The sequence below is a fragment of the Liolophura sinensis genome, chromosome 13, assembly GCF_032854445.1.
Source record: "Liolophura sinensis isolate JHLJ2023 chromosome 13, CUHK_Ljap_v2, whole genome shotgun sequence".
Classification (NCBI taxonomy): Eukaryota; Metazoa; Mollusca; class Polyplacophora; order Chitonida; family Chitonidae; genus Liolophura; species Liolophura sinensis.
In genome coordinates, this window is record NC_088307.1 from 538,929 (window position 1) to 563,046 (window position 24,118).

A 24,118-nucleotide genomic window follows, 5' to 3' on the forward strand; every position below is an offset into this window, starting at 1 on the left:
TCCATCTCTACCAAGTCAACACCCAGTCAGTAAGCTCCGGTTTATCCCATCTCTATCAAGTCAAAATCCAGTCAGTAAGCTCCGGTTTATTCCATCTCTATCAAGTCAACATCCAATCAGTAAGCTCCGGTTTATTCTATCTCTACCAAGTCAACATCCAGTCAGTAAGCTCCGGTTTATTCCATCTCTACCAAGTCAACATCCAATCAGTAAGCCCCGGTTTATCCCATCACTTTCAAGTCAACATCCAATCAGTAAGCTCCGGTTTATCCCATCTCCACCAAGTCAACATCTAATCAGTAATCTCTGGTTTATTCCATCTCTACCAAGTCAACACCCAATCAGTAAGCTCCGGTTTATTCCATCTCTACCAAGTCAACATCCAGTCAGTAAGCTCCGGTTTATTCCATCTCTACCAAGTCAACATCCAATCAGTAAGCCCCGGTTTATCCCATCACTATCAAGTCAACATCCAATCAGTAAGCTCCGGTTTATCCCATCTCTACCAAGTCAACATCCAATCAGTAAGCTCCGGTTTATCCCATCTCTACCAAGTCAACATCCAATCGGTAATCTCCGGTTTATTCCATCTCTACCAAATCAACATCCAGTCAGTAAGCTCCGGTTTATTTCATCTCTACCAAGTCAACATCCAATCAGTAAGCTCCGGTTTATCCCATCTCTACCAAGTCAGCATCTAATCAGTAAGCTCCGGTTTATTCCATCTCTACCAAGTCAACATCTAATCAGTAAACTCCGGTTTATCCCGTCTCTACCAAGTCAACATCCAATCAGTAAGCTCCGGTTTATTCTATCTCTATCAAGTCAACCTCCAATCAGTAAGTTCCGGTTTATTCCATCTCTACCAAGTCAACATCCAATCAGTAATCTCCGGTTTATCCAACCTCTATAAGTTAACATCCAATCACTACACCGTGACAATAACTCTAAACAAACTATAAAAGACTTCACAATACTTTCTGGGGTTTATGATTTACACGAACACTTCTAGTTACAATGTCATCCGCATTTATATTCGGGAACATCCTAGGCATTTGTCACGATCAAGCCGTATCTGTAATCACAAAGATGTGTACATTCGCTAACAGTAGGCCTATACAGCTAGTGGAGTTAAGTGCAAGGCAAGAACATATTTTCTGTAATATATACCGTACCGGATGTTTAAAGCCCGTGACAATCTAAAGTGCATATACCTTTGTCCCGGACAAACGTCATGATGTAAGAAGCTGTTTACTATATGTGTCAAGTTCCGGTACAGGTACGTGTAGGCTTCACCAATAAACCAGTGACTCCTCCGTCATGTGCAGTCGGATATCATCTCCGTCAAAGCAAATATCCGTGTCGGTTAAGGAACTATGATAAAGACATATTGTTAGCGTAAAACTTGAACGTCCGTTTTGAGAACAGTATTCTCCGGTTCGAATCCCTGGCGGACAAAGTCGTGCCTGTAGTGAGTATAACTACATTGCGCAGTGGGAAATTGGTGAGCACCAGTGTGACATTTGTACGCGTGTGCGTTGTCAGCACTAGTGTTACACATAATCTTACCGCCAAAAGGAGAGACTGCCGGTGAAATAGGACGTTCTAGCCGGCAACTGATGTGAGACGAACGGTCAATGAATGCGGCAAACCAATAACTGCTGTGCATGAACATACTCAACTGCGAGGATAGACGAGACGGCGCGGCTGCCGGCCAATGTACGGCCGTTAATCATTCCTTGGCTGCCCTGGCTGCTAGCACCACTCCCGCCAGCGCCACTCTGGGCACACTTCGTGCTGAAGTCATCGAAGAGATACACGGTGCCTCGCGGACTGACTTCGGTCTCACGTGCGATGGGCTTGTATGTCAGTTTTGGAGAGTGCTGGATAACTGCGTGAGGATACATATGCCTATTCATATATATATATATATACATACATACATAAAGCCAAACCAGCAAACTGCGAGAGGAGTGAGGGAGCTGTCATCTGGGCCCTCTGCCTCACTCAACTCTCCCTGATAATCTTTTAATCCGGTTGAATCATCTAAATAAGGGTATACTTTACATGGACTTCAACGAGCGAGTGTCTTCGCCGGAACTTCTTTAGTAACTTGGATTGTGTCTGTTTCTCATCTTTGCATTTTTTCGCCTTGGATTTATAACGTAAGATGAAGATCTGGAGACATGGGCAAAAAAAATAGCAAACTGAGAGCGGACGAAGTGGAGGAACTGACAAAGAGGACATACTGTAAGTATTACTACGCTATACTGGTGAATAATGTGTAAACAATTAACGTCATCTGTATGTATGTATGTAATAATGTCATTTGAGGAGAAAAGACAGCCCCCAGGTTTTCTTAAAGTTTGAGAAGCCTGTTTAAATCAGAGCTGTTTAACCCATCGCCATGTGCTGCGGATAGATGCGGGGTTAGACCTCCTTTCACTCCGCAGTTTTTAATGAATTAACCTATTAACAACACTTCAGCCTGAGGCGTATGTTGTGATTGCGAGGGTGTGTGTAACGGCACTGTGTGCAGTTTGATCGCGGCTCACATAGCTTCACATGGGATGTGCGCCCGAGCTCCGTAGAACCTGTACCACAGACATCTTCCCCTTCCTTCTCCTACACGTGGTAAATATAGACCACAACTCCCCCCTCCCTACCCATCCCCACTCCACCCCCAACTCCCCCAACGCACGGGCAATAAGTGGAACAGTTCTCTATCAATGTACCGTTCGCTGAATTTAAAGTCGGTGCATTTACTTGAGTGCACAGTTAGGAAAACGATGTTGAAATGCACAAATATCATACAAGTTAACCAGAGTTAACGCTGCGACCTAGTAACTATCCCTACTGAAAAACACCACTAAGTCTGTTCTGTATATTCACCATATAATGTAACATCACAGAGCTCAGGGTAACAGTCTTACTTCATATACATATAAGGAATGCAGGAAATCAGTCTCCTCACCCCGAATGCACACATGTGGATACATGTGGGAAGGTCTGTCAATAACCTGCGGATGGTCGTGGCTTTCCCAACACATTGCTAGCCGCCGTAAGCCAAAAGGTCATGTGTACGGCGCGAAACTCCAATCAAATAAATCAAATATAATCAGGAAAGTGAGAGAAATGCACCATGGAAATATTGTTTCGGATATAACAGTTGTAAAAGTAAAACACGCGTATTATAGACAGTACGTCAGTCAAAAATTCAGTTCGTCGAAGATTCAGTCAGAGATTCAGTCAGTCAGCTTATTTCAGAAACAGAGAACGACATGTAAACGATGCCAGTCATCGGCCAATCAGACACTTATCGATCGACTACAATGGTACACAGAAATTTAAATATTCAGTGCGAATGTGACGAATAGCCTGCAGATAAATAAAGAATGAGATGACCTAAATCTGGCTCTTATTGTCATATCTACCGAAACGTTTGTTAATATTATATAATATTTGTGTACTGATGTCAGTTTAAAGTAGACCATCTTTATTTTTAATGTGTATCCTCTAGTGTTAGAAACGACCTGTCTCCCCCCTTCACCCCCACCCCCGTTACATACCCATTGTTCACCTAATGCTCGGGAATATAATATCAGTATAGATGTTAAACTGATTTACAAGATTTACTATCAGGCCTATGGTGAGCAATATCAAATGTACATATTGCCGTAGATGTTCGAGTTGGTAAAAAAGTGATGTTTATTGGAATGTGGGAGGGGTGAGCCGAAGGATGGTTACAGGGAGAGAGTGGATGGGGGTAATATATGGATGGCAGCAGGCCGATATTGCTCTAAAATCGATTACCGCATTTCCGGTGAACAGTTTATGTATTGCCCCAGGTCACGTGAAAGCCCGCGAGATTCAGATTTCTAAGGAAGCAATAACAGGCGTTGATTCCGGCGGTATAATATCCTGTTTTTATCCCGTGTTACTTTGACTGTTGTCTGGCATGGATGGCCTAGGGTGGTTACAAGCCTTATTGGCTGCTGAGAATGAAGATGAAGCTGTACAGGTTACCGAATTTAGAAGTGCAGGGATTTACATTCAGTCAAAAATCAACAGTGTCCTCAATACAGGCCCATAGTATAGACCTATAGGTTACACAAGCGCATTGATTTTCCTTACTATTTGTCTAGTTTGTCAACTTCAACCTCAAAGACATATATCCCCAAATTTTCTCGTGGTACGATACCATACCCCTACACGTAGTTTGCAGTTTTCCCCACAGCATACCAAACATAAACCTAGCATGACCACCGTTTTTTAGGCTGTGGTTGCTGGAAATGAAGTCATAACATCTTCTTAACTCGGTAACCTCCAGGGTGTGGGTAATAACAGAGGACAACAAGTTTTCAGTTCTATACGAAATAATCAACATTATAATATATTTTAACTAGATGCGAAATAACAGTGCATAAATTTATAGTGTATGAACAAACTAAAATGTCTGTGTGGCAATATTATCCAGTCAGTGCTCCTTCACACTTCAGTTTGGAGGCAAATCTTGAGCTCGAATGCCCGAACTCCGCACGTGTAACGTGTAGGCCTATAGCTACGTGAAATGTCCTGCTCTTCAGGCACAACCTTTATAAGGCCAACCGATGAAGTTCAGGTTCTCTCCCCTGAGATAGCGCGGATCATTGGACAACTGATGTGGAAGGAGTGCTTAACCATGTGATAGCTTACCACAAATTTGGCTTTGTACCCCAAGCTTCGATGGTGCAGACTTTTCGCTAACATGGGGAGATTTATCTATGATCAAAACGCACACGTCACTAAAAATTGTTATTGACACAGAAAAACACCCGGATACGTGTACATGTATATCTTAACACAATATAATTGCAGTCATCCGACCTTCTCTGGTTTCCGCTTGTAAATCCAGATCCCGCTCTTTGAAGCACCCTGCAGTCGTACAAATCAATCGTGGGCGACAAGGTCACTTAGCATTTATACAGGACAAAACAACTTGTACAGATAGTGAGGCCTGAAAATAGGCCTATAACTCTTATAACGATAACGGCGTTTGATCGTTCGATAATGTCTACAAATTTTGGTGTGCGAAAATAAGATGCGTTCTTTAGTTTGATACGTTTTCGAGCCGGGTTATTAGTGATAGACCTTCCATGGGTCCAGTATCAAGCGGATACAAATTTGCGTCTAGAGCTATGGATCATGTCATATCTGCTATAGAGAATAGGCCATTTAAACTGCCTTCTGTGATCCTAGAACACGTCGTTCCGAAGGTACAGACATTGATCAAGTCACTCTCTCAGCAGAATGAATGTAAAGCCCCTAACTGGACAGGTGTGTTACCTTGGGCGTGGTTCCTCATTGATTAGGTTTGCTAAAGGAGGTTAATTTGTGTCATATGCATCGGATGAGAGCGACCCGCATTACACTCTGTGGTTAGCTATGACGTGAACACTGTTGGCAAATGTGAGTCTTGTGGCCGAAGAATATGTTATATTTATTGTAAGGTAAAGATACACGGATACTTCGATACAGCGTCTTTGATGTGGCCGTCTTTCTCTCTGGCAAACATGCTCTTCTTTCTTTTTTCCATCATAGCCATTTATTCGTATGGTAGCGTGTAACACGAACACTTGCTTGCTTTTTTGTTGTAGGGCTCATTGTTCAAATAATCATTGGTGATTACTGACTCCCGATGTCCGTTTTGTGTTGACAAGTGGTGTACGTATGATGAATGTGACGAGTGGTGGACGTATGATGAAGGCTACGATTGGTGTACATATGATAAATGTGACGATTGGTGTACTTATGATGAATGTGACGAGTGGCGTACGTATGATGAAGGTGGCGATTGGTGTACTTGTGATGAATGTGACGAGTGGCGTACGTATGATGAAGGCTACGATTGGTGTACATATGATGAATGTGACGATTGGTGTACTTATGATGAATGTGACGAGTGGCGTACGTATGATGAAGGTGACGATTGGTGTACTTGTGATGAATGTGACGAGTGGCGTACGTATGATGAAGGTGACGATTGGTGTACTTGTGATGAATGTGACGATTGGTGCACGTGTGATGAAGGTGACGATTGGTGTACTTGTGATGAATGTGACGAGTGGTGCACATGTGATGAATGTGACGATTGGTGTACTTGTGATGAATGTGACGATTGGTGTACGTATGATGAAGGTGACGATTGGTGTACTTGTGATGAATGTGACGATTGGTGTACTTATGATGAATGTGACGATTGGTGTACTTGTGATGAATGTGACGATTGGTGTACTTGTAATGAATGTGACGAGTGGCGTACGTATGATGAAGGTGACGATTGGTGTACTTGTGATGAATGTGACGAGTGGCGTACGTATGATGAAGGTGACGATTGGTGTACTTGTGATGAATGTGACGATTGGTGCACGTATGATGAAGGTGACGATTGGTGTACTTGTGATGAATGTGACGATTGGTGTACTTGTGATGAATGTGACGATTGGTGTACTTATGATGAATGTGACGATTGGTGTACTTGTGATGAATGTGACGATTGGTGTACTTGTAATGAATGTGACGAGTGGCGTACGTATGATGAAGGTGACGATTGGTGTACTTGTGATGAATGTGACGATTGGTGCACGTGTGATGAAGGTGACGATTGGTGTACTTGTGATGAATGTGACGAGTGGTGCACGTGTGATGAAGGTGACGATTGGTGTACTTGTGATGAATGTGACGAGTGGTGTACGTATGATGAAGGCTACGATTGGTGTACTTGTGATGAATGTGACGATTGGTGCACGTGTGATGAAGGTGACAATTGGTGTACTTGTGATGAATGTGACGAGTGGTGCACGTGTGATGAAGGTGACGATTGGTGTACTTGTGATGAATGTGACGAGTGGTGTACGTATGATGAAGGCTACGATTGGTGTACTTATGATGAATGTGACGAGTGGTGCACGTGTGATGAAGGTGACAATTGGTGTACTTGTGATGAATGTGACGAGTGGTGCACGTGTGATGAAGGTGACGATTGGTGTACTTGTGATGAATGTGACGAGTGGTGTACGTATGATGAAGGCTACGATTGGTGTACTTATGATGAATGTGACGAGTGGTGTACGTATGATGAAGGTGACGATTGGTGTACTTGTGATGAATGTGACGATTGGTGCACGTGTGATGAAGGTGACAATTGGTGTACTTGTGATGAATGTGACGAGTGGTGCACGTGTGATGAAGGTGACGAGTGGTGCACATGTGATGAATGTGACGATTGGTGTACTTGTGATGAATGTGACGATTGGTGTACGTATGATGAAGGTGACGATTGGTGTACTTGTGATGAATGTGACGATTGGTGTACTTATGATGAATGTGACGATTGGTGTACTTATGATGAATGTGACGATTGGTGTACTTGTGTTGAATGTGACGATTGGTGTACTTGTAATGAATGTGACGAGTGGCGTACGTATGATGAAGGTGACGATTGGTGTACTTGTGATGAATGTGACGATTGGTGCACGTGTGATGAAGGTGACAATTGGTGTACTTGTGATGAATGTGACGAGTGGTGCACGTGTGATGAAGGTGACGATTGGTGTACTTGTGATGAATGTGACGAGTGGTGTACGTATGATGAAGGCTACGATTGGTGTACTTATGATGAATGTGACGAGTGGTGTACGTATGATGAAGGTGACGATTGGTGTACTTGTGATGAATGTGACGATTGGTGCACGTGTGATGAAGGTGACAATTGGTGTACTTGTGATGAATGTGACGAGTGGTGCACGTGTGATGAAGGTGACGATTGGTGTACTTGTGATGAATGTGACGAGTGGTGTACGTATGATGAAGGCTACGATTGGTGTACTTGTGATGAATGTGACGAGTGGTGTACGTATGATGAATGTGACGATTGGTGCACGTGTGATGAATGTGACGATTGGTGTACGTATGATGAATGTGACGAGTGGCGTACGTATGATGAAGGTGACGATTGGTGTACTTGTGATGAATGTGACGATTGGTGCACGTGTGATGAAGGTGACGATTGGTATACTTGTGATGAATGTGACGAGTGGCGTACGTATGATGAATGTGACGATTGGTGTACAAATAAGGAATGTGACGATGATGAATGTGAGGGGTGGTGTGTGAATAAAGAATGTGATGAATGATGTGCGAATAAGGAATGTGATGGGTATTGTGCGAATAAGGAATGTGACGAGTGTTGGGCGAATAAGGAATGTGATGGGTATTGTGCGAATAAGGAACGTGACGAGTGTTGTACGAATGAGGAATGTGACGAATGGTGTGCGAATAAGGAATGTTACGAGTGGTGTGCGAATAAGTACTGTGAGGGACTAGAAGTATACCAAGATTTGAAACAGGTATTCATTATCTCTCTATATCCAAGCACGCTTACATTTCGTAGTACATCAGGGATATGTTTTAAGTTACTGCAACCGATTCATTTAACGCCTTTATCTGCAGCCGATGACCATTAAACAAAATATAAAAGCCGAATACAGATGTTTCAGGTTGGCAGATTTTGTATAGAAGAGCTGGGCCTTGTGCCAAGACAGTTGCAGACGGAAAGCCTTGTTACATCATTTTCACAAAACGCGTGGTAAAATAGTGCGCATCATGTATTTACATATGTTTCTATCACTATATATAGCCGGGTGTTGGACGTTGCACTTGTGATGAATGTATTTACATGTACACAACGATACTGCTGCAGTCTCCCCGATCAGTCACCGGCACTAATTTCTTTGTACACCTGAACGTATTGTACCGTACAGATTGTGACAGGGAAGGTATCTGGCAATAAAAGCGCCCATGCGTAACCTACATACCACTATCCACGTGACCCAGCTCAAATAATTCTATTAATTTTAATAATACACCGTGTCGTTCATTTTACACCACGATGACCCTGGAACAGGACGTTTTGCTTCGTCACCCTGAGTCCTTAGGAACGCCTGTGATTATGCGAAATCTTATACACGTGTCCGGGCATACTTCTTCATTACAATGTGGTATTTACTGCAAACCACTTGCGGGCTAATTAGTTTAATTTTGTGAACTATTGTAGGATCCGCTTCTGATGCCGGGCTCCAGTGATTTGCCTTCCTATACAAACCTGGTTTGTCAGTACCTCCACCCACTGTTGCCTGTTCATTTCAGGAACTCTATGGTGAAGTGGTAGTTTGCAAATGCAGCCCAATGTCCCAAAGGACTCTCATCAATGCGCTCGCTGCGATTTCAAATCCACCTCATGCTGACATCCTCTACAGTCGTACATGGGAAGGCCTGCAGCTACCTGCGTTTGGCCTTGGGTTTCCCCAGGGTTCCCCGGTCGCCGTTATATTAGTGAAATATATTCTTGAGTGACGACGTAAAACTCCAAATAAATAAATAACTCAAACATACATCTCCCTTTCCTAACAGTATAACCTTATACAAACCAAATATGCTACATATTCACATTCACTTATGAGGGGCAGCCATTGTGAGCAAAGGTAAACGTCGCCATTTTGAGCACTTTGTACGGTAGCAGCTTTACCCTGAACTATATTTGTTACTGACAGACGTCATGATAGCCAGCTAAACTGCCACTTGGTCGTATCGGTTTTTTATGTCAGACAAAAATAAATGGCGTTTATTTATCTGCTGTTTCAAAGACTTCGCTCTCAGCGTGCATTGTCTTACACAGTTCGCTACAATGACTATTCAATATTACCCAACTACAACCTACGTGGTTCGCCTGACTACACTTGATAAAAATCCCTTTGCTATCCTTAAAAGCGTTTTTTTGTTTTGGCTCGGTGGAGAATCCTATGCTTTAAAACAAAAATTAGGCTCGGGGAACGTGATGGCCGGAAATAGCGGGAGAACGTGATTTCCGGAAATAACCAGAGAACGTGATTGCCGAAAATCTCGGAAGAACATGATTGCCGAAAATAACCGGAGGATGGGATTACCGAAAAGAGGCGAAGAACGTGATTGCCGGTAAGAGCCGAAGAACGTGATTACCGGAAATAGCCAGAGAACGTGATGGCCGGAAATAGCTAGAGAACGAGAGTGCCGGAAATAGCCGAAGAACGTGATTGCCGGAAATAGCGAGAGAACGTAATTGCCGGAATTAGCGGGAGAACTTGATTGCGGAAATAGCGGGAGAACGTGATTTCCGAAATGGCCAGAGAACGTGATTGCCAGAAATAGCCGGGGAACGCGATTGCCGGAAATGGAGGGAGAACGTGATTGCCGAAGATTTTTCAGAGTGGAACTCCTCCACCACACACCAGGTGGTGCAATAGGCTGCACATTAGTAGGGTGGCAGAGCATCTCGTTTCGTTGCGGATGCAGATGACCGCTCCCTGAGGGTAGTCAGTAACAATATACCTATGAATATAAATCCTTTATTGGCTTGGTCGGAGAAAGGCAGTGTAATAGGCGAAAGCGGGACCGATGTGGGTTGAATATATACACGTTCATTATACAGAAACGGGATGGTTTCACATCACTAAACTCTGGAGGGTTTTTCACTATTGTTATTTTTTATTATATAAACTATTAATATGCATATATACTGTTTTGTTATTATGACTGAGGTCGGTCTTTAAAATGCTTTCTTCCATTATATAACATCCTTGTGATTTTGTTATTTGTCTGTAGAGAAGGCTCGAAGACAATATTTTGTCTGTAAAGATGCATCCAGGACAATGTTTTGTCGTAAAAATGGCTCCCTGACAATATTTTGTCAGTAGAAGAGGCTCCCTGACAATGTTTGTGTGTAGAAAAGGCTCTCTGACTATTGATTTGTCTGTAGGGGTGGGAGGTGGGTGGGGAGGTTTGGGTATGTGTGAGAGGGTGGGCGTTTCTGCATGACACCGTTTCTCTGTATAGAAGGTTCCATGACACTGTTTTGTCTATAGAGAAGGTTCCATGATACTGTTTTGTCTATAGAGAAGGTTCCATGACACAGTTGTGTCTATAGAGAAGGTCCCATGATACTGTTTTGTCTATAGAGAAGGTTCCATGACACTGTTTTGTCTATAGAGAAAGTTCCATGACTCTGTTTTGTCTATAGAGAAGGTTCCATGACACAGTTTTGTCTATAGAGAAGGTTCCATGACTCTGTTTTGTCTATAGAGAAGGTTCCTTGATACTGTTTTGTCTATAGAGAAGGTTCTATGATAATGTTTTGTCTATAGAGAAGGTTCTATGACACTGTTTTGTCTATAGAGAAGGTTCCATTAGACTGTTTTGTCTATAGAGAGGGTTCTATGGTACTGTTTTGTCTATAGAGAAGGTTCCATGACACTGTTTTCTCTATAGAGAAGGTTCCATTAGACTGTTTTGTCTGTAGAGAAGGCTCCCACTACAATAATTTGTCGACAGAAAAGGCTCCGTGAAAATATTTGACTGTGATGTAATCTTTCCGCATCACACAGAGAACATGCATAAATTTGCAGGAGCTGACATCTAACGTGTAGGATTTCGAGTCCTCTTGCATCCAACTCCTTCATTAAATGGATGGCCAATGATGAAATATGGAAGGCCAAGACCAAAGTCAAGACTGAGAGGCAACACACTAGCGGAACCACTGACCGACAAAGCGCTGACTTTATGTTTGTGCAAAATATTGATGATACCTGCCCTCAATGGAAGCACACTGAAAATCGGACGCTCGTCATATCCGGTACATTTTACTTAGTTTTACAACCTAATGTCTGAAAAATAAATTAATTATGTCAAGAAAAAAGCTCGAGTTTTTCAAATAGTGACTAAATGTGCAAATACCATTAGTACGTGGAGAACATTACACACATTCTGGGAGGTCTTTCCTGCAATATTTTTCTGGATTTTTCGCCAGTTCACATGTAACTGGTGTGTCATAGACTATAATGTATTCCTGTACGCCCTATAGTGCACTTTACCCTTGCTAACAACATGGACATGTGTTCGGTGAAAAACAGCTGTTGGTTGCAGGCATTTTACTTGGAAATAAATCAGGCACTTACTGAGCGTTAGTGAAGTATGCCCGAGCGATACTTAAGCGATGGACAGGTAAAGAGTGTATGCTGTATACTTTCGTAAATTTGTATGGTACACGCTGAGATATATTAGGTTAGGAGACCTCTCCGGTACATGCTCAGGTGTAAACCTTTAGAAGGCCTGTCTGGTATACGCTGAAGTGTATTAGTTTAGGAGACCTCTCCGGTACATGCTCAGGTGTAAACCTTTAGAAGGCCTGTCTGGTATACGCTAAAGTGCATTAGTTTAGGAGACCTCTCCGGTATATGCTCAGGTGTAAACCTTTAGGAGGCCTGCTTGGTATGCGGTAAGGTGTAAAACTTTATGGGGCCTCCCTGGTATATGCTGAGGTGTAAAACTTTAGCGGGCGTGTTATGTGTATGCTGAGGTTTATTAGTTTAGGTATATCTGGTATATCCTGAAAGGTTAAGAAGACCTGTCAGATATATGTTAAGGTGCGGTATATGGTTAAATGCGATAGTTTGAGGAGCCTGTCATCTATGAGTTGAGTGGCGATAGTTTAGGAGGCCTGTCAGGCGTTTGGCGAGGGGCAATAGTTTAAGGGGCCTGTCAGGTATATGTTCAGTGGCGACGGTTTAGGTGGCCTGTCCGGTATATTCTGAGTGGCGACGGTTTAGGAGGATATGTCAGGTATATGTTGAAAGGCAATAGTTTAGGGGGCCTAAAAGGTATATGTTGAAAGGCAATAGTTAAGCAGGCCTGCCAGGTATATGTTGAGGGGTAATAGTTTAGAGAGATCCCGCAGATCATCTGTACGGCCATCCGGCTGTATAGATTCAGATCGCCCTCAAGTCACGCTCATACCCGCAGATCATCTGTACAGCCCTCCGGCTGTGTAGATTCAGATCGCCCTCAAGTCTCCCTCATCTGTACAGCCCTCCGGCTGTGTAGATTCAGATCGCTCTCAAGTCACGTTCATACCCGCAGATCATCTGTACGGCCATCCGGCTGTATAGATTCAGATCGCCCTCAAGTCACGTTCATACCCGCAGATCATCTTTACAGCCCTCCGGCTGTGTAGATTCAGATCGCCCTCAAGTCACGTTCTGTACAGCCCTCCGGCTGTGTAGATTCAGATCGCCATCAAGTCACGTTCATACCCGCAGATCATCTGTACAGCCCTCCGGGTGTGTAGATTCAGATCGCCCTCAAGTCACGCTCATACCCGCAGATCATCTGTACAGCCCTCCGGGTGTGTAGATTCAGATCGCCATCAAGTCACGTTCATACCCGCAGATCATCTGTACGGCCCTCCGGCTGTGTAGATTCAGATCGCCCTCAAGTCACGTTCATACCCGCAGATCATCTGTACAGCCCTCCGGGTGTGTAGATTCAGATCGCCCTCAAGTCACGTTCATACCCGCAGATCATCTGTACAGCCCTCCGGGTGTGTAGATTCAGATCGCCCTCAAGTCACGTTCATACCCGCAGATCATCTGTACAGCCCTCCGGGTGTGTAGATTCAGATCGCCCTCAAGTCACGTTCATACCCGCAGATCATCTGTACAGCCCTCCGGGTGTGTAGATTCAGATCGCCCTCAAGTCACGCTCATACCCGCAGATCATTTGTACGGCCCTCCGGCTGTGTAGATTCAGATCGCCCTCAAGTCTCCCTCATACCCGCAGATCATCTGTACAGCCCTCCGGCTGTGTAGATTCAGATCGCCCTCAAGTCACGTTCATACCCGCAGATCATCTGTACGGCCCTCCGGCTGTGTAGATTCAGATCGCCCTCAAGTCTCCCTCATACCCGCAGATCATCTGTACAGCCCTCCGGCTGTGTAGATTCAGATCGCCCTCAAGTCACGTTCATACCCGCAGATCATCTGTACGGCCCTCCGGCTGTGTAGATTCAGATCGCCATCAAGTCACGTTCATACGCGCAGATTATCTGTACAGCCCTCCGGCTGTATAGATTCAGATCGCCCTCAAGTCACGCTCATACCCGCAGATCATCTGTACGGCCCTCGGGCTGTATAGGCTCAGATCGCCCTCAAGTCACGTTCATACCCGCAGATCATCTGTACGGCCATCCGGCTGTATAGATTCAGATCGCCCTCAAGTCACGTTCATACCCGCAGATCATCTGTACGGCCCTCCGGCTGTATAGATTCAGATCGCCCTCAAGTCACACTCATACCCGCAGATCATCTGTACAGCCCTCCGGCTGTGTAGATTCAGATCGCCCTCAAGTCACGCTCATACCCGCAGATCATCTGTACAGCCCTCCGGCTGTGTAGATTCAGATCGCCCTCAAGTCACGCTCATACCCGCAGATCATCTGTTTGGTCCTCCGGCTGTGTAGATTCAGATCGCCCTCAAGTCACGTTCATACCCGCAGATCATCTGTACAGCCCTCCGGCTGTGTAGATTCAGATCGCCCTCAAGTCACGTTCATATCTGCAGATCATCTGTACGGCCCTCCGGCTGTATAGATTCAGATCGCCCTCAAGTCAACCTCATACCCGCAAATCATCTGTTTGGCCCTCCTGCTGTATAGATTCAGATCGCCCTCAAGTCACCCTCATACCCGCAAATCATCTGTACGGCCCTCCGGCTGTGTAGATTGAGATCGCCCTCAAGTCACGCGCATACTCACAGATCATCCTTACGGCCCTCCGGCTGTGTAGATTCAGATCGCCCTCAGTTTCATCTGACGGGACATATATTATATGATGAGACATATTATGTCGGAAATTATAACACTATTTTAAAACTATATAAACAAGTAACGAAAAAAAATACTTTACTTGCTCATATTAAATAGGTCCGGTTGTTTATTTGAGAACGAACAACTTGTTCATTGGTTGCGGGAGTTATCAACTGTCACGGGAACTAATTTAGTCCACACAGTTAGCGTGTGTGTGTGGTGCAGCCAATACATTCCAATGTTTTTTTGGGAAAGACAAAAGCCCTAGCATGTGAGAAAACCTTGCGTTCATTGATGCTTTCTCGAAATGTCTTAATTTACATACTAAGTGTGTACCAAATAGGTAGTTTTATGATCACACGAAATGCAGCGGAGTTGTAAGAGAACACAAAGCTGATGGCGCTAAGCTCAAGTGGGCTTGGTTCAACCGGCTGATGCGCTGCACGGATGTAATTGTTTGGCTAAAGATTGATCGAGTTTCATTGCAAGACAAGTTGCGTAATCGCACTGATTCGTACTGATTAGTTCATCTATTTACCCATCGTTGTAACACGGCTTTTCTTGTCGAAAAAGAAAATAACATAATTAGAAGTGTGACTCTCTCCCAGGAATAGTTTCAATTATTCTTAATTTTTTTATCTCTGGCAGAAATCGATTTCGCTGCATATTTCACTTACGCTGTGTTGTGGGTTTGGACTATGTGAAGGATTCTCTAACCCGTGGAATAAACGTATATAGGAGTAAAGCAGGAGAAAAACGTGAAACAAAACGAGTTAAGGGAAAATATTCCGAAGGGGGAATGTGTTCTCCACTTTTTAACACTAGGCCTACTTATATATTTCCAACTGGGCCATGTTGTTTGCTTCAAATGTTAAAGTGTTTTCATCACATATGTCAGGTATTCGGCAAATGCTTTAGCAGAAGTAATCTCGCATACAGTTTGATATGTCTTTTACAATGTGTTTATCAGAAGAAATTTCACGCATATGTTCTGTTTTGTAAATGTGTTTAGCTGAAGAAATCCCACACATGCGCTGTGTTTCTAAAACGTGTTTAGCACATAGGCCTATACAATACTTTTGTTAATGTGTTTTGCAGGAAAAATTTCAGACATATGTTGTGTCAACCATATACATATACACTGTCTTCTGCAATGCGTTTAAAAGAAGCAGTATCATGCAAGAATTGTATCTTCTGCAATGGGTTTAGCACAAGCAATCTCACACATACGTGGGCAATTTAAATCAGTTGATTCCGACAAGCAGTTCATGATTTGTGCCTTTAGTGAATTTGCGCTTGTAATAAATGTAAAATGTACATAGTTGCAGAAACGATTGTTTATATCTTATGTGCTACGTTTTCTAAAATACAGGGGCCTCCGTGGCTCAGTCGGTTAGCGCGCTAGCGCAGCGTAATAACACAGAAGCCTCTCACCAATGCGGTCGCTGTGAGTTCAAGTCCAGCTCATGCTGGCTTCCTCTCCGGCTGTAAGTGGGAAGGTCTCTCAGCAACCTGCGGATGGTCGTGGGTTTCCCCCGGGCTGTGCCCGGTTTCCTCCCACCATAATGCTGGCCGCCGTCGTATAAGTGAAATATTCTTGAGTACGGCGTAAGACAACAATCAAATAAATAAATAAATAAATTTCTAAAGTACAGTTCACTTGTAAGTGGTTTCAACAGCAAATTGCTGGTTGGAATATGGCTTCAAATTTTGAGCATTTAACAGCAAATTCAGTGTAAAATACTTTTCTCCAAAGGCCTTATAGAGGTTTTTCCACAAGGCAGTAAAACTTGATATACCGCAATGACATGCCATCACCACTGGAATACATCACGGCTATTAGCAATGACATGCCATCACCACGGGAATACATCACGGCTATTAGCAATGACATGCCATCACCACGGGAATACATCACGGCTATTAGCAATGACATGCCATCACCACGGGAATACATCACGGCTATTAGCAATGACATGCCATCACTACGGGAATACATCACGGCTATTAGCAATGACATGCCATCACCACGGGAATACATCACGGCTATTAGCAATGACATGCCATCACCACGGGAATACATCACGGCTATTAGCAATGACTTGTCATCACCACGGGAATACATCAAGGCTATTAGTGTAGATCATTCACAAATACTGTATCCAGCTTGTTGTACAATATGAATCTGTCAACATACATACTGCTTCACCGCTCTCACTGCTTGTGGGGCCTTGGTGGGGTCTTTTGGGGATTTTGTTGGGGCCTTCGTGGTACCTTGGTGTCAAAAACTGGTGTGACGACTTGTGAGGCCTGATAATCGCTGAACAACATTTGTCTTTTACCATCGCATATCTTCCCTCGGGCCCTGCGGCGTAAAACACCAATCAATGTAAATAAGCAAATGAGCTGTATATCTATACATCATATGGACGTATCAGAGATTTTTCCCTGATTTCGTCCACCAGTATAACTGACTGCCATCGTGTATTTAAGAAACTCTTGAGTATGGCGTCAGGCAAAACACAAAGTAATACACAAAATCTGCTTTGTGTTTAATTTATTCTTAATTCATGACGAGCGAAAAGCTCGGTAATGATTGATACATGGAGGACATCCTATCCACATACATACAGCCATGGAATGTTTGCATGTATCTGTAGCTTTCCTTGATTACCAAATGACATAAATGTGAACTGTGTCATAATACTGCATTTTGTTTTGTTTTCCGCAGTTTGTGAAGAGGAAATAAAACAGTGGTGAGTATGATGTCATACTTTGTTAAACGTGTTACATCACATTCATTTTTGGTCGCCTCTTAGGTAGTCTCCCCTTTTCGTTGTATTAAGTCAGATATGCCGTCTGCCGTGGATCTTTTGACAGTCATTGTTTTGACAAGTCACTAAAACCCTAACCCACTCACGTATGTAAACGTAAATAAAGTGATGGGTTAGTCGGTAAAATAAAACAATTATTGCATGTTTCAGAGTGGAACGTCGTGATTTGTCGGCTGTCGACAGCTGATTCCGGCAACTCGCGCTGCACGTACAACTCACGCTGCACGCTCGTTGTACATCATCTGTCTCACATAAACATGCAATCATTGTATAATGTACAACTGTATACTTCTTGAGGTAAAGTATCAGCCTTTGTATAAAACACAATGCACCCTATGACACCCTAAGGCAACATAATTTTGAAGTCATTCGGTTAGCTTTGTGATGCAAAGCAATCGAAGTTGTAAGATAGAGTAAGGAATTTTCTGACGTAAGAAACCGAGGCTTGGGATGGATGTAACTTGCTGGCGGTGTTAAATAACATAATCTGGTATGTACACTAAAATACATATATGCTTATAATGTAATGTTACATTCTTAGTGATGTAATGTTACTGATTTCGTGATGGAATGTTACAGACTTCGTGATGGAATGTTACACGCCTCGTAATGTAACAAACTTCAGGATGTAATGTTACAATTTTGTGACAAAATGTAGCAGACATTGTTATGTAAAATAAGAGACTGAGTGATGGACAAGTCTATCCTGTCGTATTGTCGACTAACAGTCTCATTTTCATTTTTACGCTGAATAATCTATATGACCATTCAGGCACTAGCTATTTATATACATCCATGCTTGCTGGGAAATTATTTACTCTTGCAGTTGATGGCCATCACTACTGTACAGAGTACCTCCGATTTTGGGTAGTTCCTTATCCTTCATCTCACACCCAACCCACCCCACCCCACCCCACTACCAGTCAATTTACTTTATTCACTTTTCTCGTTGCAATGAAGCGAGCTATTTGGGTCGCATGTAATTTTAACTCAACCAGTGACCAGGCGTTGACCTCACCTGACCGGTCAGGTTACCATGGTTATCTCTTGCTCGGTCGACTGACAAATCGAGTCAGGCTCCGAACTGGACACTACCTCTGGCCAGATATGGACGTAAAGGTGAACCGTGGTCCAGTGAAATTATGGTATTCCTGTAAAACAGGTCATGGAACCTTCGAAATCGATATGGGCTACACTGACTCATTGAGATGAGTCCGCCGTGTAAACGTTTACGGAACAAATTGTCTGGAAACTCTAAACCTATTTCCAGTTCTGACTGATGAAAACAGACAGCAACGTGCTTTGTACGTGCAATTAACATCTAACAGGCTATATAGTTTAGCAATGGATTCTAAGGGGAAACCTTTGGTCATGGTCCAGTGAGGTCGCGAGTTCAACCCCGGCTATGGGTGTCATGACATTGATCTTACATCAGGAGTTTTTCTCTTTCAAGGGTTAGGGTGAACTTCTCTAACCTCCGCAAATTTCCCCCACCAGTGAAATATTTATGAAGTGTCATAACAGAATGAAGTGTTAATGTGGGGTAAAGCAATGCAACACGACAAAGTGTTAATACGGGGTAAGGCAGTGTAACAGAACACAGTGCTAATACGGGGTAAAGCAATGCAACAGAACATGGTGTTAATACGAGGTAAGACAATGCAACAGGACTAAGTGTTAATAAGGGGTAAGGCAATGCAAAGGACAAAGTGTTATAGTCTGTTTCTTTTAGCGAGTCGCCTATTTCCAGCTGTCTGTAAAATCAGTCATACCCGCTAACAAAAAATTGCACAAATTCTACACACCGATGTGTTGTACTTCTGTATTATTACCAGGAAAAACAGTTATAATACTCGTTCTAATTCAAAATGTTAAAGTCCATAAACCTGGTTCAACAAAAAGAATTCATTGCCTCAGGTGACGTCATAATTATTCAAAAGCAAGTGGCACGCTGGGCAGTGGGCGTAGATAGTAATTTGTTTTACAATAGCCGCATATCTAAACATACGGTTAGAACAAACTTCACGCAGTAATACCGCTACTACATTGTCTCATTCAATAGACTACATTTTTGTAGAACAGAATTTCCTAACATGTAACTCTAACACCATACAGCTGTGAGATCAGATTCTACAACAGATAAAATAAGTCATTTATGGATGTTATAGCATACTAAAAACGTGCGAACAGTCTCAAATGTGGCAGCGTCAGAAACGGATTTCAAATCTAAGTAGATAGCAGTTTAGATAAGTGGTGTTGCCTATTGTCAAAACATATTAAACTCCAGGACGCCATAGTTTTCTAAATAATGATGACGTAATCGAGTCAATGAGTTCTTGCCGTCGAAACTGAGCTCATTTAGTTGAACATCATGAATTACAAGAGGTGTTCTAACTTTATTTTCTGTGCAAGAATGTGAACTTCCAACATATCCATATGTAAAACTTGTGTTGTTAGGCGTCACCGATTAACGGCAATTTTAGTAGTTAGTAGAACTGATTTTACAGACAGCTGTATACAGGCGATTGGCTAAAGAAATATATTGTGATACAGGGGTAAAATGTCTTGGCCGAAAATTTAAGTGCCAATGCATGATACAGGATGACAGAGCAATAAAGGAGTTGTGCCAAAATAAGGTGTCATGGCAGGGTTAAGTGTTTATACAAGATTAGGATAAGGCGTCGTGCCAGAATAAGGTGTTACAAGACAAGGCGTCGTGACAGAATGAAGTGTTAATGCAGAATAAGGCTTCGTGCCAGAATAAAGTGTTAATACAGGATAAAACGTCGTGTCAGAATGAAGTGTTAATACAGGAGAAGACGTCGTACCAGAATGAAGTGTTAATACAGGATAAACCGTCGTGCCAGAATGAAGTGTTAATACAGGAGAAGACGTCGTGCCGGAATGAAGTTTTAATACAGGACAAGACGTCGTGCCAGAATGAAGTGTTTATACAGGATAAGGCGTCGTACCAAAATGAAATGTTAATACAGGATAAGGCTTTGTGCCAGAATAAAGTGTTAATACAGGATAAGACGTCGTGCCAGAATGAAATGTTAATACAGAATAAGGGCTCGTGCCAGAATGAAGTGTTAATACAGGATAAGACGTCGTGCCAGAATGAAATGTTAATACAGGATACGGCGTCATGCCGGAATGAAGTGTTAATACAGGATTGGGCGTCGTGTCATAACGAAGTGTCAGTACAGGATAAAGTGTCTTGATTTACATTATTAAGCATTGTACAAGTCTGATCAAACCCAGGGTATGCTTAATTTTATATTCCTCACTGCAGGAGTCAAAATCTCTGGATAAGAAATTCCACCTCCGTTTTTGTGGCAGCCTGTTGGTCGATGCTGTTTACGCACAGATTGGCGCACAGATTTACGCAAAGATTTGCGCACAGTGATGAAACATCTGTAGCATTTAAGCCTCAACCAATTTTTCGAAAAAATGTATAATATTTGTAACGATTACAAGTTTGATCTTGCATTAGTCAAGTTGTGTTTTCCAGAGCCCTTTAGTTTTTCCACTCCTCTGATTTCCTTTTCGCAATTATATATGGTAGACGCCTTCAGTCGACGTTGCATTGATTTTTCCCGAGTGCTATTTAGCTCTAAGACTCCGACACTGTTATTCCAATTATGCTATTTTTTTCCGAAATGTATGCGGTTGTTTACTCTCGTCATACTGCGTAGAGACATCATAAAATTGTATTTCTAGCAGCATTAGAATGACATAATACCCTAGAGAGTTGCATTGATTTGCCTTTGTCTTTTTTTTTTTTTTGGTGCATTCTTATGCTGACCACGTCCACGTATTGATCTCAGTGGCAGAGTTATTTGACGTTGTCTGTGGCGGAGATTGGTAAGCTCTATTCAGCATTGGAAATGTCATCAAGACATACTGCTCATTCTCCACGCGCGAACAGGATCTTGTTTGACAATAATCTCTGCTGCCGGTACATTTGCTGATCTTCACAGGCGTCGCCTCCGTTTTCAGCTCTCTCATTTCGGCACATTAGTTCTAAAGAGATTAGACGTCGAAAGACAAATTTCAGGAGGGATATTGATTCCAGAGACATTCTCCATGGTGTTAAGAATGGAGTCAAGCAGTGGAGGGCAACTGCTTTAAATAAGTAGACAGTTAAGTTAAAATAGCCAGCGGTTTGCACTTAAGGCCAGCCATTTATTAGAACGTGCTACAGTATTAATTAAATGACTTAAAGAATCAATAATGGCCACAATAAATTCTTATCTTATATAGGTTAAAGGGAATCCAACTGATACCTTATAAAATAAAATCCATTTATTTATTTATTTGATTGGTGTTTTACGCTCCACTCAAGAATATTCTTATACGAGGGCGGCTAGCATTATGACGCAAAACCGAGGTAGAGCCCGGAGGACATCCACAACCATCCGCAGTTTGCTGGCAGACCTTTTCACGTGTGACCAGCGAGGAAACCATCATGAAGTGAACTTGAACTCACTGAGACTGCATTGGTGAGAGCCTACTGGATCATTGCTGGTACGCTAATCACCTCGGCCTCGGAAGACCTCACAATTCTGTAATAAACAAAAGGAAGAAACATTGCTATGTAATAAATTGTGATATATAGTAGAGAACAAAGCCAGAGCAGCGAAGACATTGTGATGGTTGACAAATGGTCACACCTATTAGCGGTGAAACCAGGCCTCTTGTCAATTGACCGAGTAAGCCTGCTAATGCTTTTATAAACTTAGTTCCTATATTTTTACATATAAAACTAAAACCTAACATCTTTCCGTCGTTCTCCTTGGTTATATCTGCTATTCGTCTAAAAGCATCTAATGTGGGTGTGTTTGTTGTAATATGGATCCCTGCATTCGATAATCCATGGAATTCGGTTTGTGGAGTTTTAACAGTTTTTTAAACATATTTTAACAGTTTAGCGGATGTACATGTCACAGAGAACAACAAAACTGATTATTCACACACTCAACGTCCTCCGATTTATTTAAACATGTTAAAACTGACCTTTTTGAGATACTGATGCAAATAAAGCTATTTTTGTGATGCTCGGAGAGACATTGCAATGCACTGATATGTAAATATGTTCCCGGGCCTGATCTGCCAGGACCAGTAATACAGACAGTGTGAACGTAAGCAGTAGACCACATCGGACCACTAAGCCACACTGGCCTGTTGGACTTTAGGACACGGTTTTCATCATGAACACCCGGAAAATTTATTTATTGATGTGTTTTGCGCCGTACACAAGCATATTTCACGGATACGATGGCGGCCAGCAACATGGAGGTAGGAAACTGATTAGAGCCCAGGGAACCCACGACCATCCGTAGGCTTCTGCCATACCTTTCCACGTACGGTCCGAAAAAAAGCCAGCAAGACCTGGACTTGAACTCCCATTGACCACAATAGTGTTATTACGCTGCGCTAAGACCCTAACCTCTAGGCTACGGAGGTTCCCACAATCGGAAAAGGTTCCAAATTGCTAGAGAACCGTTTTGTTTCACAACGAACCTGTAGTGTGTGTAGTAAGTGGAGGAAGTTTTGTTGGAAACACTTATAGAAAATGTTCACTTCAGCTCTCAGCTATTCTGACCTCTGCCGTAGAAGTGTTATCTGAACTTGCACATGAGAGATATCAAGGCATTGCACATGGTGTGGAGATACGGTAACAAGCAGAGCCACACGCAGCTCTATATAACAAGTTGCCACGCGGAGGTCAAGACACTCGCCAAATGCTCCCCTCGAGCTTTCTTCGATACCGGTACAGGCACTGGTAACAGGATTCGTAACGTAGTTTAGGAAATCCTTTAGATTCAAGTTACATTTCTTCATAAACCGGGTGATATTAGTACTGTCACAACTTGAGGGTCATCCGTAGTGTATCAAGTTTGGTCACTGACTTAAAACAATGCCTGTATTTAATATTATGTTGTATTCTTACATATACCACGTGGGAATGTCTCAGCAACCTGCGGATGGTCGAGGGTTTCCCCCGGGCTCTGCCCTATTTCCACCCACCATAACGCTGCCGCAGTCGTATAGGTGAAATGTTCTTGAGTTCGGCGTAAAACACCAATCAAATAAATAAAATACATATACCAGGAACCTGTTAGTGTACTAAGCATCCCCGCCTGTGGCCCCTGTTGATGCAGTAGCATCTCCGCCCCTGGTCCCTGTTGGTGGACTAAGCATCCCTGCCCCTGGTTCCACTTGGTGGACTAAGCATCCCTCCCCCTGGTCCATGTTGGTGGACTAAGCACCCCCGCCCTTGGTCCCTGTTGGTGGACTAAGCAACCCCGCCCCTGGTCCCACTTAGTGGACTAAGCACCCCCGCCTCTGGTCCCTGTTGGTGGACTAAGCACCCCCGCCTCTGGTCCCTGTTGGTGGACTAAGCATCCCTGGCTCTAGTCCCACTTGGTGGACTAAGCACCCCCGCCTCTGGTCCCTGTTGGTGGACTAAGCACCCCCGCCTCTGGTCCCTGTTGGTGGACTAAGCACCCCTGTCTGTCGTCCCTGTTGGTGGACTAAGCACCCCCGCCCCTGATCCCTGTTGGTGGAC

The 24,118-nt window shown here is 43.2% G+C and overlaps 1 protein-coding gene across 1 annotated transcript in view; it reads left to right on the forward strand.

Annotated features, from left to right (window-relative positions):
* Nucleotides 1–1,335: 1,335 nt before the first annotated feature.
* LOC135480170 (neuronal calcium sensor 1-like) overlaps nt 1,336–24,118 on the forward strand; it is a 73,918-nt gene continuing 51,135 nt past the window's right edge. The window contains exons 1-2 of the mRNA XM_064759936.1: nt 1,336–2,250; nt 17,442–17,466. Coding sequence (XP_064616006.1) covers nt 2,187–2,250; nt 17,442–17,466 — 89 coding nt within the window. The 5' untranslated portion in view covers nt 1,336–2,186. The remainder of the gene's footprint in view (nt 2,251–17,441; nt 17,467–24,118) is intronic.